Source organism: Ornithodoros turicata, chromosome 8 (assembly GCF_037126465.1).
Source record: "Ornithodoros turicata isolate Travis chromosome 8, ASM3712646v1, whole genome shotgun sequence".
In the NCBI taxonomy this organism is placed as follows: domain Eukaryota; kingdom Metazoa; phylum Arthropoda; class Arachnida; order Ixodida; family Argasidae; genus Ornithodoros; species Ornithodoros turicata.
Window position 1 is genome coordinate 28,924,681 of NC_088208.1, and position 17,131 is coordinate 28,941,811.

Sequence of the window (17,131 nt, forward strand, 5' to 3'; positions counted from 1 at the left end):
ATCATCTTCTGACTTGGGGCAAACTTCCGTGCCAGGTTCTCCATATTGTTATGGGATTTGCAGCGCCGGCTGTACAGATTCTAGTTTAGGCGCAGAGATGTTGAGGAACGCGTTACAATTTTATTTTTATTCCATGTTACCAACTGTTTCCAACTGTGGCTATGCGCGGTGTACAGATGTGGATAGATGGAGAGAGCTGCGCGATGCTGTTCCCTCGAAGGTTTTTTTCCTAAAAATTAATCTTATCTATGATTGCTCATTTAGATTACACATATTGCGCTAAACCGTTCACGCGTAGCGGTTTTGCGGAATTCGCGTCACCAGTAACGCGTGTCGAACTAAACGACTAATCCCGTCCCTTTACAGAACGCGCTATTACAGTTAAGGATAAGCTGTTAAGCTTTAAGGTTAAGGTCGAGCTGTACACTTAAGTTTCTGGGCCCTTGGACCACCCGACCATCAGTTCCCCGCCGTGCAGGCATTTGTGCGATTTTGGGCAGACTCAAATTTGGTGGACACAGTGCGCCTGACAGTGTGTGTGGACAGTGCGTGTGAGTGACTGAGTGAGGGACTTTGTCACTCACTGTTCTTATTGTAGTTAACCATTTTTATTTTTCTAAGTGATCTGGAGTAGCCGGCTCTCGTAATGAGTGCCTATTTCTCCATTTTTTTTCTCTTTTCTTATAAACTCAACTCACAGTACGCGCTTAAAACAATCCAAAGTCCTAACTTCAGATCCTACTCCGCTTTACAAGTCCCTCCACGTGACGCGACAATGCGTCTGAATGAATGCGATTTGAGGCCACAACGGCGGTGAAACACACGCTTTCAATTCACGTTCCTAGCAACATCAGCTTTACACGGATAAGGCAATACCACACCTGTAGGATGGACAAATGAGCACCAAAGCGCGATTTTTTTTTTTTTTCTTACCAAGTCGTCGAACGTACGACGCATTTTTAACTGGACACTAGCGCGACTTCCTTCGTTATCGCGTCCCATAATATCCATTCAAGGCCAACGTTGCTCGTCCCTAAGGGCTCTCACATAGCATAACGGTAAATCCCGCCAATCCGGAAAGGAATCTTCAATTCACTCTGGGGAAAGTGAGTTACCGGTCTGCTTGTGTCGCACTAGTAACGTCACACTTTCCAAATCGTGCTTCCATTTCGTATATAAAGGCTGGGACCGCAGTGTATCATCACCTCAGTTTTCTACCAGCAAGAGGAACTTCCACAAAGATGCTCGTCAAGGTAAGAAACTACGGCCTCTACAGCTGGCCCGTCCGCCACTGGATGTATCCTAGGCTATGTGACTAAGCTCGGATGCCTTTTTCGTTCTTCAGGCTGTCTTCCTCGCCGTCGTGGCTCTCGCCGTCGCACAGGAGAACTATGTAAGTATGACAGTCAAAGTAGCCTGTCATTATAATTAGGTGCGATACATTCGATTCAATAAGTGTCAATACTTCTTAGCATAACTCAATCAAAGATAATAATAGATATGGCAACTCGTCACAAAAGGGGTCCACAGCGTGCGAAGCATTTGCAATGCTTCTGTCATGGCTTCCTTAATGCAAGGAACAAAGAAGCAATTCAAAGGCATAACGCGGGTGTGAAATAGAAGATCACGAATTTGCATGAAATTACACAGAAGCAAACTGAAGTTCTCGTGTATTATGCGGGCTATTCAGGATTGAATTGTGTTATCCCTCAATCAAACAGGCGATAGGCAGGCTTCAACTTATTATCTTCATCGCCTTGTCATGGTAACATGGCGCTCAGCCAATGACGCTATGTATAAGGATCTAAATGCATTCATTGCACGTCATTACGAAAAGTCACAAAGCAGCATTGGCTGTTGAAGGCCGTGAGTGCTCCCTATAAGCCGGCGTGTCGCAATGGTGTATCAGAGCACATTTTTCGACACCTAATTGTAATTCTCTCGCACCTAATGGTAACATGTTTATTGCACTGAGCCGAATCTCATTGTCAAGTTATAGTTGGATATAGTTGGGATAGGTGAAGCGCACAAGGCAGCTCAGAAGGAAATGGTTTAATTGCGCTGGTGTAAACACGCATAATGTGCGTGTGGAAAAGAACGAAATCTGTTCAGGTGTTTGGTGAATCTCTCTGCACACAGCACGTGCCCCAGTATGTACGGTTATTGCAGATGCCGTGACGCCCCCCCCCCCTTCCACCGTCCCCCCGTTGGTGTCCCCCCGGCAGGCATCCGTTATTGGGCACTTGACCATTACGAGGCTATGAACTGTGGGACTCTGATGACTTGGACATCGAGCGTGACCTAATATCCGTCTTTCTCTCTCTCTTTAATGAACAGCCTCCTCAGCCATACAGCTTCAACTTCGACAGCACCGACGAGTTCGGCACCCGTCTCTTCCAGTCTGAATCTGGTGATGAGGGCAACAGGAAGACCGGCTCCTACGGCTACGTTGATGCCAGCGGCGTTCAGCGTACCGTGAACTACGTCGCTGACGAGAACGGTTTCCGTGCCACCGTCGACACCAACGAGCCAGGAACCAAGGCCGAGTCTCCAGCCGATGTTCAGCTCAACGCCAACCCACTCCCCAACCCAGAGGTTGGTGCCAAGCCCGTCGCCGCTGCTGTCCACACTGTTCACGCCGTTCACGCCGCTCCAGCATTCCACGCCGTCCACGCCGTCCCAGTGACCCTCGCCCACGCTCCACTCACCTACACTCTTGGCCGTGCCAAGAGCCGTTAAAATATGATCTAGGGCTGTATGTACCATCCTATTTGTGTCGCAGTTGCGACGCTGGGGAGATTGGCATTCTGGGGAAGCTAAATTGGAGATCCTGTTGCAAGGACCACACGTGCTCCTGTCATCCTACTGTTGTCTTGTCTTCAGCCTTGACAATCTTTGTCCATGTTCACCTCGTCCCCCTCTTCTGTATAAAAAATAAAGCATATGTTGATAACCACAACGGTACTCGGTTCGTTTTTGTACCTTGGTGTTGGCTGTGACTTGCGAGTTGCGCAACGTTTTGCCTCCATTCGCAATAGGAACCTGCAAATCTACGGGTGTGAGAAGAAGAGTCGAAAAGGACAACGGCTCACTACAGATGAATGAAGTGGGAGACGGGGCTGACCTCTTCGACGCGATTATTCAGGCAATTTGCTTACTGTGACTCCTCCAGAGTGATGTAACTCGTCCCCCATTTGACGTGGCGAACATATCTAGGTCTTTGTTGCTTATGGCACGGACTAAAAGGGCATAGGATGATGTCCTAGTACTAGACGTCCTAACTGTGACCGTCCCTTGGCATTCTTCTAGATGTTCCATGGTAATGTCAGCACCCCTTGAAAATCTGTTCACATACGTACTTTCCATAGAGTTATCTGTTCCTGCAGGAAGTGTGTTTGGAAATACGTGACCGCAAACATGTCATATTGCGTAAGCAATTCGTAATCTAGGAACAGTTCATTCTCGAGTTCCATTTTATACGCGATCTACTGCCACCTGAAGGTTCAACTACAACGTGTGACAATCTCAGCGCATCTAATGGTGACAGGAGAGCCGACACGAGTGTCAGAGCCTTCGTCAGCTATTTGGAATCCCGGAGCTCCTTCGTACGTGCTGCTGTTGGGTGTCTACTACTCTGTGCTAACGATAGACGTTGTTTTGTTTCCATTTCACATGCGTCATTTTTCAGGGCCCTCTCTAGTACGCATTGCGATATGGCATATGGTGGTTCGGGGAGTGTTCCAATGCTAGCCTCTGTGGCTAGCCTCTGTGGCCCGCGGGCCGGGCTGGGCTTGTTATTGGCTGTGTGCTCCGGGCCGGGCCGAGCCCGGGCCGACAAAATACGCCAGCACCGCGGGCCGGGCCCGGGCCGTTAAAATACGCCACCACCGCGGGCCGGGCCGGGCCCGGGCCGACAAATATGTTCCCGAGAGTCAGGCCCGGCCGGGCCATGCAGCAAATTCCACACATTGGAGATGCATTAGTTCATATCATCATGCGCTTGCGTCATTCCTGTGCATATTTTGCAAAGACAAGCAAAGGGTACTGCATTATGCATATGATTCGACCCTCTAGAACATTCTCCAAGCCACTTTACATTGCTCCTCACTCCTTACATATTTCACAATCACTTTGGCAAAGCTTGGTGAGAGGGATAGGGACTGGGAGAAGCAGTTTGTCGACAGCATGCTCTATCTCAGCAAAATCTTGACAGTGTAACGATAACGCCCCGTGCGTTCTGGATTTAATTTGGTCTCGTGCGGTTACGGTGTTAAACCGCCATCACTTGTATGTTTGTCTTCTCTCCTTATAAATTTACTTATAAATTTGTTTGATAATCGCCAGAAACGCGTACGTCGCGGCTGGAAATACTAGGCCGGGATCTACTCGCCGGGTCACCGGGCCGGGCTCTATTTGCTTAGACGCCGGGCCGGGCTGGGCTCTAGTCACTGGGTCACCGGGCCGGGCCGGGCCGGGCCCGGAAAAGTCGGCCCGTGCAGTGCTCTAGTGAGAATACGTCTGAATAGATATCTAGACAGACATCTCATGGGTGCCGGTTTCGATATGACTTTCGAGCAGGCTTTCGAACGTACTTTGGTTAGGCAGATATCGAACAGATGGCGCCGCGTCCGCAATATGTCAGACAACGGACCACCAACAGTTCGTTAAATTTTGAAATTGCGGAGTTTGTCAGTTAGCGTTAAGATATCAATTTCTGTTGCCTATAATTGAACACCGCAGACTCGCCAGACGTGAAAACCTCGATGTCGTCGACATGCGTGACAATTTCCGTGGCCGCTGTCAACTATGGTCTGCATCGGTGCAGACCAGGCGAAAGGCGGCTTTAGTCTAGAATTGGAAGGAGATTCAGCAATGGCAGCTCTTTTGGTTCGACCGCTAAGAAGCTGTCATACCAGACTATTGGAGCACACCCCAAAGCCTGAGCAGCTTGCGGCACTGAGACTTTGGGTCGATTCATACTGTGTAACTTTTGCTCCAGCAACGGCTGCGCGCAATTGAATTTGCAGACAGCAGGTTCCTTTCACACAATGAGAAACACGCCTCATCGTAGTGTTGAACAAACTCGTCAGACGGCGCGAGAAAACGTAATTATCATCACCTCAGTTCAATCTCGCGAGAGCGCGAACTGGAAATATAATGTATATCACATGAACCGCAGGGGAAGGTTCATGCTGCTAGCGTTGCCTTTGTAACCGCACCGTCTCGGCGGCGGAATGCACGTATCGGAAGTGACACCACGACAGCCAGCCATTGTGATTGGATCTCTATGGAGGAGGAGCCATGTGATGTACAGGTTGTGCCTAAAAGTTGTGAAAAGAGTCTCTAGGGGGCGATCCGTGCTGCACAACCGGTTCACATAGGGAAACCTAGCTGCACAGCGCGCCACTAAAGCTGCATCAAGTGAATCTGTTCTTATACTTCATGTATGACAGGACAGATGCCTTTGCAGTGTCATTTAGTTGCACTGGAACGGCTCGGGAACAAAGTGCATCGACTGTCTCGCCGTGTGACTCAGTGAAGCTACTTTGAATCAAGGCTATCATCACTCTGAGGAGGTTTGAGGAGCCAGTGGAGGAGAGCTCAGTTGTTGTACTTGCACATAACTTTAACTTCATTTTCATAACTCACATCTAATGTTTCGCGTGTAATGGTGGTGAATCGCCCCAGGTCGTAGTCACGAATTATTTGTTGTTGTTGTTGTTGAGGAGGTTTTTGCTTTTTTTGCTTCCGTTCTGAAGCCCTCTTGCTATCCTGGAGAAACCAGTCTGTTGTACGATGCGGCGACCACGTGGCTGCGACAAACGAACCTGTGGCATCGTTTGGACCGGTAGGAGAAGTCTTCCCACTTCTGTTCGAAATGTGGGGATTGCGACCCGAGGCATTGGCAGTGCCTCTGCGCGCGCAGAGGACATTTGTACATTTGCACTTTGTACATTTTTCTCCCTTTCATCTTTGGTTGAAAACTGTCTTAACCTTATGACGTCCCCACGAACACACGACGTTATGGACCAGACTCACCTACATATGTGCATCACACATGCATTTATTTACAAAGCATGCAGCGACAGAGTTGAACATCGCCATTTCATGGAAAAACAGCTTACCAAACATTGATATAAAGTACAAAGAAAGAAACAGTCGTCACAAGGCTTCCAGTGATCCAGGCTGACACATGTTGAACGAGCAGTTTTGAATTTTCGATCGGTGATGCTGGGAGTATAAAGGAATTGGTTGCAGCACGCCATAGGCGCAAGGACACGTCATATTCCGCACAGAAAGTCACAGAGGGAACCTTATCTCAGTTGGAGTGACCTTGTTCCACTCAAGTACTTTACTTCTTAGCGGCGCTCTTCCCGATAACAAAGTTAAAGGGATGGCTGTTAAGAGCTGCTGGAACGGCGTTTGCACTGTAGGCCAGAGGAATGTGACCACCAGCGCTCAGGGCTACTGGTGCAGCATGAGCAACCTGGAAAGTCAGGGGCGAGCCCGTGTGGAGGGCTTGAAGTCCTGCTGGAGAGTGGACAGCACTTAGGGTCACGGGGGAGCCGCCATGTAGGGCGTGAAGTCCTATTGGAGAGTGGACTGCGCTGAGGACCACGGGGGAAGCAGCATGATGAGCAGTGGGAACCGACTGGACAGCCACGGCGTGAACGGCAGGTGCAGCTACGGAAACCGGCTGGACGGGAGCGGCAGGCTTGGCTGCAACGGGAGACGGCCCGGCTTGCTGCTGGGATGGATCAGCGTTAGAGTTGTATGTAGCGTCGGCGGGGCTGGAGCTTTTGGTTCCTGGTTCGTTTGTGTTCACGGTGACGTGGAAACCAGTTTCGTCAGCGACGTAGTCTACGCGACGAGAAACACCGTTGGCATCTATGTAACTGTAGAAGCCGGTTTTTCTGTTGGATCCGTCGCCGCTTTCTTCTTGGGTGAGGCGAGTGCCATACTCATCTGTACTGTCATACTTGAAGGCGTACGGCTGTGGTGGCTGTCGAATGAAAGAATCTACTTGTGGCAGAGAGCATGAGTAATCTCCAACTCACGTAAAATAGTCTTCCAGACAAAAGCAGGCAGACCCCTCTCTTTCTTTTTTTTTTTAGATAAACGATACCCCCCTCCCCCCCCCCCGACAAAAGCCTTCGTATGTTGTATCTGGCACGCTATGTGACCCACATTATTTACGAAAGAGAGCTTGTAAACCTTGAGTCTTAATGCATATAAAAAAAAAGAAACTAAACAGAAAACTAAATCCACTAATAGGCTCCATGACAGGCAAGCCTGAGCGATGGCACATAAACAAACCAAAACAAGGTGTTGGTTTTGTTTATGTGTCTTTGCCCATCGCTCAGGCTTGCTGATCATGGGGTTTATTCACCTGTAGCCTGCATCTACGCCATTCTGTCTATTAATAGGCACGCACAAGATAATCACATGTCAATAGTGTTGCTACCAAAGGCTGCTCCCAAGGGGAAAAATAACGACGGCAAAATGTCGGGCCGACGTGTGCTTCCGACGTAAAAGTCGTTGGGCCGTCCTTGGGCAAAGCTTGCGGATTGGCATTAGCCTTACTCGGCCCGACTTAAAACTGCCAACCTTGGGCCAATGTAGCACCGTCGACCTATAATACACAGGGTCAACACAGGGCCAGTGTAGAACCAAGTCTGAGCAATAGCTGACCTTTTGACGGCTAGATGGCGGCCTACCCATTAACAGCAACGATGACCCATCTAGCTGTAAGATTACTTGGCGCGCGAATCGGAATCGCAAAGAGGAAAATCATTTTGCTCACGAACTTCCCTGACGTAACTCATCCAAACGCAACTTGGACACGTAGCATTTTATACATACGTTTCAAACACACGCGCTCATTCAGCGAAGCCGAGAAACTACGGCGACGATAGTATCTAATTAAGTTTGACATCTCCATATTTTTCTTCTACTATCATCATGATCATCATCCTTGAGTTTGAGTGGCTCCACAACCGCATGTTGTCCGCTATTACCATGTTATACCAAGTAACTAATTTACTAGCTAATGGCTGACTTACCGCGTCAACTTGCTTTTGAGCCTGAGCGGCAACAAACGCTACCAAACCCAGGAAGGCAACCTGTGTGAAAGTAACGCCATGTATCCAAAACGCCAAGTTCGCACAGTTAAGGCCGAAAAACGGTTGTCCTCACCTTGGCTAGCATCTTTAGACTTGATCCGACTTGCTGATGATGATAGAGGAAAGTGGAATCACATCAGTTGACTCTCGCTCCTTTTATACCGTTACTGCAGCACATTACCGGTACAGCATCACAATATTTATTCAGCCTAATTGATTCTAAACTAAGAAATAATTATTGAAGCGGGTATCTTCCCGTCCAGTTTTGAGCGATGGCAGATGGTAATCAGAACGTTTCCCTTATTGAATGCTTGTGTCACGCAACCCTGATTTCCACAGACTCTCTATTTTATCTTCATATTCTTATTTCAACGATTACTTTATATTTGTGGCCATACTACCCTTAGGATCGTCTACGTGAGCAGAAGGCCTATAAGGTAATGGCGAGGATAAACTCATTCCTAAAAAAGCAACGACGTCACGATCCGTGCCGCTATGGGGATTATGCAGACGTCGAACACGCGGCATCCATTGGCACTATAGCGTAATCTATATAAAAAAAAAAAAAAGAAAACTCCAAGAGATCGAACTGTCAAATTAAAAATCACGGAATGATGTTCACATTCGCGTAATGCTAAAGGCGTCTAATCTGAAACTAATGTCCTCACACATATCAGAAACAACTGTTGGAAAATGCCGAAAGGAGTATCGATAAAAAACTGTTCACTTATCATTCAGAGACGATTGATGATCAGATTTACCGATGATGCCTCACTTACAGTATACATTCTAATGTAACCAATGCCGCTTACGTCAGATTATCTTCACGGCTAATTATGCAACGTCCTGTGCACATCTGGTGTCTTACGTGTACGCAGACGTAAACGCAGTTATGTGAATCAGCCTTAATTGAGTAAATTGCGCGTAGCTATGAGGAACCACAAATTTATCAAATGACCAATTAAACACTCCTCCGCGCTTGGAAAGTTATGATATTGAAATATACCTCGAAGTAGACGTCAGGGTTGGTCTGCAGGGTTCCAGGATTAGGCTTGCAGGATTAGGTATCCAGGATTATGTGCCCACATGTCGTCCAGGGCCCGAATCTTGAACTTTCACATAGCGATCGACATCTTTATATTTAAGTGCTAGAAGCGTCACCGTAAGGCTGGTTCACATATTGCGTTTCAGTAGGCGCGTTAAACGGCTGCTCCGGATCGAGAGTGTTTAGCACTTCTGCCGTTAAGTGGTTACGCTCGTACTCCGAGTTTCGTACGCGAGCGTGCTCTTCACGCCCCAGCGTTTGGAGAGTCTACGAAAAAGGGTGTATCGTGCTCGGTAACGTGACCTCTTCCGTCCTCTCCATGAAAGCGAAGAAAGACAACACAGGACATGGGCCGGCAGCAGAGCAGAGAGAGTACAAAAAAGAGAAAGGGAGAGACGTCAGCACAACGAGCGTGTTCAAGTGCGTCCAAGCGCCGTTTAGTAGCTGCTCTAGGAGCATGAAACTCTGAGCACCCGAGAAGGAGTGAGAGAGCGGCTACTTAACGCGCCCAATGCGTGCGTGTGTATGCGTTGACATGCTTCTTCTTCTTCCTGAAGCGCGGCCTATGACGATCTATGACGCGCGGGGCGACGCACAGGTTGGTTACCACGGCAACCCGTATAAGCACGCGTTGGAACGCAATAGTGTGAACCAACCTGCTCTCAAGCTCAAGCATGCCGATATGCAGTAGTACGCTGTGCGGCTCTGATGCAGGCTTAACAGTTTATAACTGTACGCCGCTCCTATTTGTCCCGACCTTGACCTTCAAGGAGAGCGCCTGGGGACGTGTCTGATAAGGCACAACCACGCGGACATGAATTTGCTACGTACTTATACCACGTGCTATACCAAAAAGAAAGACTGTCGTGCTGTCCAAGTGCAATTCCCTTTTTGTTTGTTTTTAATATCCACGCATGTAGAGCACGTAGCAGCTGAAGAGAAGAGCTGTAGTCAAAGCGAACCATATCATGGATTGAACACACTTTATCATCACAGAGACGACGAAAGCTGATGTAACACTACAAATGCAACGCAGAAAGAACATCACAGGTGACGATGCAAGGAGTTCTTGTGGGTCGAAGTCGTCCAAAATAAGTCCAGGCGTAATTTAGCTCTTGGCGGCGGCTTTGCCCAAGGTGAAGGTAAATGGATGGTGGCCGTAGGTAAGTGGAAGAGCACCAGCGCTGTAAGCCAGAGGAACGTGGGCAGCAGTGGACACAGCGTGATAGGCAACTGGGGAGGAGACGGCATGAACTGCTACTGGAGCGCCATGAACAGCATGAACAACAGGGGTTGCAGCATGAAGGGTGATAGCTGGGGCAGCATGTACTGCGTGCACAACTGGGGCAGCATGCACAACGTGCACAACTGGGGCAGCTGCATGATAGACGACGGGCTTGGCGGCAACAGCCACCGGTTTGGCAACGACCGCCACGGGCTTGACAACAGCTGGGGCAGCTGGTTGCTGAGCAGGATCAGCGTTAGAATAGAATGGAGCGTCAGCGGGATTGGAGGTCTTCGTTCCGGCCTCGTTAGTGTTCACGGTTGGGTGGAAGCCAGTTTCGTCGGCAACGTAGTCGACGCGGCGAGAAACACCATTGGCGTCGGTGTAGCTGTAGTAGCCGGTCTTCCTGTTGGATTCATCACCGCTCTCCTGTTGTGCAAGACGGGTGCCGAATTCATCAGTGCTGTCGTAGTTGAAGGCGTATGGCTGAGCAGGCTGAAACATCAACATGTTATATTAGGACACAATAATAAATTAGTACACTCTAACGGGGGGAAAAGGGTAGTCTAGGGAGCGATTACAGATTTTGGAGGCCCGGATTGCAGTAACTCCCCATTGCAGTCACTCCCATTGCAGTTACTCCCCACTAGCACTGCAAAGGGACGAGTGGCGCGAAAGGGACGAGGGGTTGTGGCAGCACAACTAGTCCACAAACGAATTCAAATTATTATTTCTTTTTCTGAAATTGTAGGGCGTAAGCAAGACGTCACTAGGGCGTTGTGGCGGACGTTGATACAGACGAAGCAACCCCGTCAAGGTAATTGCAGGGACTAGATGAACTTCTATTGTCGGCAACCAGGTAAAAGAGTGTCAGGCAAAAATAACACGCCGAGCGAAGGAACAATAGCTTACTCCTGAGTACTCTTCTGGTTCTGCAGCTGCAACGTAAGCAACGAAGCACAGAAGTAAGACCTGCGCACGAAACAATACATGTCGTTCACAAGCTCCACACACAGGGATGTCGAGGATTCTCACCTTGCCAAACATCATACTGAGTAAAACTTAACGTTGCTCCTACTGAACACACTGCTGGAAATGGAGTGCTGCCTCGCTATCTTCGTTCGGCTTATATACCGTGGCCGCATCGCTCTTCACCTGTCACAGTGACAAATACTAAAAATATTGGCCTTCTAGCGAAAGGAATATTATTATGAAAGGCGGTGTCCTCCACATTTGGAATACGGGGCTCCCCGGTGTTATCAACGGGAGATTGATAATAAAACCGTCTGTGTCAAAAACACCAATAGGATCGAAGTCATCTCTACGTGCTTTCCGTTCACCCACTCACTTTTGATGTTCCCTGCTGGCCTGAAGTCCCAGGGGGTTTATACGAAAAATAGGTGGAATTTCCACGTCTATAGAGCGTACACATGCTGAAGGATTTAGAGCAACATGCGTTTTCTGACACTTTGATTTCACCGCACGTAGCGTACATACAAGGAGTTTGCCCGCAGACGCCGCCTGCTTGGAGATGTCCTTGAAGGGTTTGCCACTCTGCCCCTAACTCTCTAGCACATTTTGTCAAGCATTTATGAAGTCTCCAGAAGGCTCGGTGACCATTGCATGGTAAATGCCTGCTATTATGTCCTCTGTACCTTTGGGGGTATGTGAAAAAAATAAATAAATGAAAGCATTACGACGTGCAAGTGCTGCTCATAACAGTGTACGGCGAAGCACCATTCGTTTCAAAGAATCGAACGACACAGTTGCTCTTCGAGGAAAATATGTTTGCCGTATCACATCCTAGATCAAGAATCATTCATGTGGTAATCCGTATACGAGGTACGTAGCTGTACGCACGAGCATTCAGACATATTATATGTTATGTATGCTTTAACTTGCTCATTACGTTTCCTGTCTTTTATTGAGAAGTAGTATTCCATGAGGCCTGCATGGTATACTTTATTCTTTACATATTATTTGAAGCCACTAACTTGGCTGCCCCTATGCACTAAGAATGCTACATGAAAGATATGTTTTCCCGAAGAGCAACACAATGCATCCAGCGGTTCTTTTTCAGCTGTTCACCGTTACTCGAGGAATGGGATGACATCCCCTTTGCAAGGCCACATCGTGGCTAACCTTTCTCTTCCTTTTTTTTTTTTACTTTGGATTAAACATATCCCCCCCCCCCTTTGATGTACGACAACACGCGTGTCTGATCCCGTTGTCTTTTTTTTTTTTCTTTTTCCCCCCGTTTTTACGACATTTTTCGAGGGTCCAGGTTAAACTTAAACAACCAAAACTCCCGTTGAAAAAAATACGCTCGAGGCACCCGGTAAAAGAAAGCAGTATTGGACTCTATTTGAACTTCAAACTCAAGAAATTGTCGTCGCATTCTAACTAAAATGAAAAAAAGAAAAGAGAGAGCCAGTAGAGCTGTTTCATTATGTGATTTATGCAGGAGCTCCAGACCTCTTCTAACTCAAAGGGTCGAGAGTTGGGCACACTACCGCGTGCAATATTTGTGACAGTATTTAATTCTGTTATATCAGCTACGCTCTCTTTTGTGTGTGTTTGTGTTTGTGTGTGTGTGTGTGTGTATCCCTTCCTCAGATCCAGCCCTTCCTGTGTAAGTCCTGAGGTTTCTTTCTTTTTCGAAATAGTCCTTCTCTTACGTTCTGCCGCACAAGAACGTTCCAGATTAAAGGAGATAATGGCATAAGACACGAACACGAAAATGACATCAAGACAGCATTGTTTATTTTTGGATGAATACAAGCACGCGACGAGCATCAAGCGGACTGAAGACCGGACAGAGGAAGACAGTGAGACATATTATGAAATCAACCTGTAGTCATTAACGGAAATACCGAATGACATCTGTACAAGAAAGCATGCAGGCAAGAAACCAAGACGTAAATGGAGCTATGTACTCAGGCCTTGGAAGCAGCCCTTCCGAGCGTGAAGGTCAGTGGCGCTGCGTGATGCGGAGCAGCAGCAAACGTCAGAGTTGGAGCTCCAGCGTGACCGACGCTCAATGGAACTGCGTGGTAAGCAAGAGATGGTGACTGAACAGCGTGGTAGGCAACGGCCTGAGGAGCGGCGACGACCCTGGCCACAGGCCTGGCCACCACTGGAGCAGCGACTGGAGCGCCCACGGGGTTTGGTTGAGGATTGGCGTTGAACTGGACATCAGCTGGAGATTCCGCCTTGGTGCCTGGCTCGTTCGTGTCTACAGTGGCGCGGAAGCCGTTCTCGTCAGCAACATAGTCCACCTTCCGGTAGGTTCCATCTGCACTCTGGTAGCCGTAGGTTCCAGTCTTCCTGTTGCCCTCGTCTCCGCTTTCGGTCTGGGTCAGGCGGGTGCCGAATTCGTCGGTGCTGTCGAAGCTGAAGCTGTATGGCTGAGGGGGCTAGAACGTGAAATATTATTTGATAAAGAACTCCAAGGATATTCGTTTACAGGTTGAAAATATCACACAGTTGAAGTGTCGAAATAGCTTTAAACATCACACACTTGAAGTGTCGAAATTGCTTTAAACTTGCAAATAGTTTCATTACAGACTAGTGAAAGCCAATACGAGCCACCTACTGGACAAGCTAGAGCGAACTTTAGTAGATCGGAAGATGTTCATAATGTTCCTGAAAACATAACAAACCAATAGCCTGATTCCCTGGAAGTGGATGACATCGTGTTGCTGATCTTTCTTTTGACAGAATCCCTTGTCGCGTTTTCCCAAAATGCTTCCGGCGTATTAAAGCTACTTATTGTCTGCTCCCTATTACTCGTCATTGCTTTACGCAAGTTCGTATTGCATGATCAAGCAGACGTTTCCAAGCCGACAGAGTTTAAACTCAGCAGGTCTGAGACGTCAACGTCCCGCTACACACACGTGGTTATTCAGAATACACGTCCACGTAAACTTTGTTAACTATAAATTTAGCTTATGTTCCTTTTTTCTTCGCACAGTGAACTGTGTTGCCCGTTAACGAACCAACAGACTTGCCTACACACTATCTTTAACTTTCGGGTACATGACTGTGTATATTATCCAGTGGATATCATCCCGTATTGATTCAACACACAATTAAATGAACATCTGCGAAATTGAGAAACAAACTCACGAAGTTCTCTTGCGCCACGGCAATGCCAAGCATGCAGAGTAGGACGGCCTACGTATTCAAAAACAATGGCATCGTTTATCGCACAATCCACTACACAATCCACAAAACTTCGGCTGGCCAGGTCTTCTTACCTTAACGTACATGGTCGTGCTGCTTGTGCGAGATGATGCCACTTCCTTTGCGGTATCCTTTCGGGTGATGATTTCCACGGCTGGTGTTACCCGCTTTTATAGCCATGTCCACCGTACGTCATCCGTATGTCCTCGATCTGGTTTAAATGTGTAAGAAGATTACGTGAGCTTTATGTCTTTGGTTGCCGCGATGCGGCCGAAGCTGCGACCCTCCGGAGTCCTGTTTGTCGTGTCGTAATTAAGCACTTGCTACGGATTAGGCAAATGTGCATTTTCCTTCATTTTTGCTCCGTGGAGCAAAAGGTAGCGATCCTGTTCTGGCACCCCACGACGCCACACTGCGTGGAACTGGTCATTTTAAGCCTGTGATCGATTATACTTTCAGTTGTGGAGTGCACACAATGTCGCACAAACGTAAAGGCGCTGCTCTGTTAGCGAACTAAATTGTCGTTTCTGTTTGGATTGATAAATTTATTGGTTCGAAAGCGATTGCTTTATAGGGCCAACCACAGTGTAGGTCCGCCCGTGACTTTATAGACACGAGACAGTGCGGACCTCGTGATCGCCAGACTGTGTTTGCGGTATACGCTGAAATCGAGTAACCTCCACAGGGATACTACAACAAGAAATAAATTATATCATAAAACTGTGAAAACCTTAATAGTAATAGCATTTGAAAAACAGTTTCATTTCAAGAGAGTTTCATTTCGTTTCAAAAGAGAGACATGTCGAGGATTGGTGCTATTTAACGCGGTGTTGCCCCGAGCACTCTGCGTACGAACCAAGCAAGGGCATGCAGCAGGTAACACTAAGTAGTTTTCTCGTGGCGGAAGCCATATGCTGACCCACTGTTATCAGCCTAAAAAAATACCGCACCCAAACCTGAGTCTGAGTATATATGGATATATTGTGTTCCGAAGTTGGCTCATAGCGAACTGTAGTACGCTACGAATCCAATTCAAGTTCAATTTTAACCGCTGCAGCCGGAGCCAGAACTAGCGAAAACGTTGCATGTTTTGTTTGAGCCGTTCTGAACCGTGGTAAAACCGGTACAGTAAAAGCACGCCACACGACTCTACGTCTTCTTAAATGCTTTTGTCAATTTAGAAACGTATTTCGTATTATTACAGGACAGTAAACGTGACACTATCATATGATTAGGATTTCTTTCGAAAATACTAGTAGGGTCGTTAGCACGTTTTTGGAACCGTTTACTACGGGCACCTTCAAACCTAACTCTATCCCTTTAAGATTTCCATCTACTAACATTTCCCTTCTTGTTAATTTAGTTGGATTGATACGAAAAGAGAAGAACACAGATTGCGAGAGCAGACTACACTCTAAGAAAAAAAAGTAGTAAAACGGGGAGTAGTTGCAGCTTCTAGTCCTTTAGTCTGCAATTACTCCCCATTTTAGTCCCCTAACCCGAGATTTAGTCCCGACATTTACTCCCCAGGACTGCAAATTGTCACTGAACTTCGCGAATGGTTTCCTGAATGCAACAGTCTACGTAAATATGTGCCCTTGGTCAATTTGAAGGACATAAGGCTGTATAACTCAGAAAACGTAGCAATATTCCAACCACACAGAGTAAGAAACAGATAGCTCCGCAAATTGTGCCCTATGTATGGCGCAAGATTTTAAATCACGCGATATATCACGGTTGACGGTTTGCTTCAAAGTATTTTCATGCATGTACACGAATTATGGACTTTGGACTCTTACAACTGCGCGGAAAATGCAGTTTACACTCTGTGACATTCATTTACTCCCGTGCATTTACTCCCGAAAGGGACTATTTTTTGTGGCAAGGCATTTAGTCCCCAAAAGGAGTAAAAGTACTCCTTTTTTTTTTCTTAGCGTGTACTCCAGATCACTTAGGAATACACAAATGGCTATCTACAATAAAACAAATGAGTGACAAAGTCACTCAGTCAATCACTCACGCACACTGTTAGTCACACTGTGTCCATCAACTTAGTTGTAGTGTCCACTGTGGTTGTGATGTGATGTGATGTGAATAAAGGAAAAAAGGGGTCCACTGTAGTTAATCATCTTGCGTACGTTCATTCTATGTTCTGCTACATTTCGTTGCTTCAACTGCTACTCTGTTAATATTTTTTATCGTCTCGACATGCCATATACGAGGAATTCCGCAAAGGTCAAGAAGAGTTCAGTATAGGGCAGCGTTTACGGGAATTGCCCCCCCTAAACCTGCCGTGCGATCGTGCGCTCTGTGCATCTAGTGTGTTGCAATAGCTTGTTGGAATCTTTTTGTGAACAACAGGACGCAACCATTGCACCCTACGCAGGAAAAGTCATCATTTTGTTACTGGTGACAGTTACTGCTGCTGTCTTGCCATCATGTGCGTCCAGTCAGCAGCATACCCTTGGCAGCTTAAAATTCTTGCGGCACATTCACGACCAAGCGCGTCCCATTGTTATTCGTGCAACTTAAGATTTCACGATTACACATAAT

At 47.3% G+C, this 17,131-nt stretch overlaps 3 protein-coding genes across 3 annotated transcripts; 1 reads left to right on the forward strand and 2 right to left on the reverse strand.

Moving 5' to 3' along the window:
- The first annotated feature begins 1,125 nt into the window (after positions 1 to 1,125).
- Positions 1,126 to 2,959, forward strand: LOC135366879 (cuticle protein 10.9-like). Its single transcript, XM_064599841.1, has 3 exons — positions 1,126 to 1,253; positions 1,346 to 1,393; positions 2,338 to 2,959. The coding sequence occupies exons 1-3, from the start codon at positions 1,242 to 1,244 to the stop codon at positions 2,737 to 2,739; spliced, it is 462 nt and encodes a 153-aa protein (XP_064455911.1). The 5' UTR covers positions 1,126 to 1,241; the 3' UTR covers positions 2,740 to 2,959.
- Positions 2,960 to 6,048: 3,089 nt separating this feature from the next.
- On the reverse strand, positions 6,049 to 11,443 carry LOC135367571 (uncharacterized). Its single transcript, XM_064600861.1, has 7 exons — positions 11,429 to 11,443; positions 11,306 to 11,365; positions 10,300 to 10,888; positions 9,210 to 9,271; positions 8,197 to 8,229; positions 8,064 to 8,123; positions 6,049 to 7,003 (listed from the first exon to the last, which is right to left on the reverse strand). The coding sequence occupies exons 1-7, from the start codon at positions 11,441 to 11,443 to the stop codon at positions 6,353 to 6,355; spliced, it is 1,470 nt and encodes a 489-aa protein (XP_064456931.1). The 3' UTR covers positions 6,049 to 6,352.
- A 1,691-nt stretch (positions 11,444 to 13,134) lies between these two features.
- Positions 13,135 to 14,760, reverse strand: LOC135366119 (cuticle protein 16.8-like). The gene is made up of 3 exons (XM_064598772.1): positions 14,653 to 14,760; positions 14,522 to 14,569; positions 13,135 to 13,809 (listed from the first exon to the last, which is right to left on the reverse strand). Exons 1-3 carry the CDS (start codon positions 14,662 to 14,664, stop codon positions 13,330 to 13,332), a joined length of 540 nt encoding a protein of 179 aa, XP_064454842.1. The 5' UTR covers positions 14,665 to 14,760; the 3' UTR covers positions 13,135 to 13,329.
- Positions 14,761 to 17,131: the final 2,371 nt, after the last annotated feature.

Bases quoted from the DNA above. Each gene is read 5' to 3' on its own strand.
- LOC135366879 (XM_064599841.1), top strand. The intron at 1,394-2,337 runs GTAAGTATGACA...TTTAATGAACAG, and splicing joins CCGTCGCACAGGAGAACTAT to CCTCCTCAGCCATACAGCTT.
- LOC135367571 (XM_064600861.1), bottom strand. The intron at 10,889-11,305 runs GTAAGCTATTGT...TTGATGTTTCAG, and splicing joins AACCAGAAGAGTACTCAGGA to CCTGCTCAGCCATACGCCTT. The intron at 8,230-9,209 runs GTGGGCACATAA...TATCATCATCAG, and splicing joins ATTCGGGCCCTGGACGACAT to CAAGTCGGATCAAGTCTAAA.
- LOC135366119 (XM_064598772.1), bottom strand. The intron at 13,810-14,521 runs GTGAGTTTGTTT...TTCACGTTCTAG, and splicing joins CCGTGGCGCAAGAGAACTTC to CCCCCTCAGCCATACAGCTT.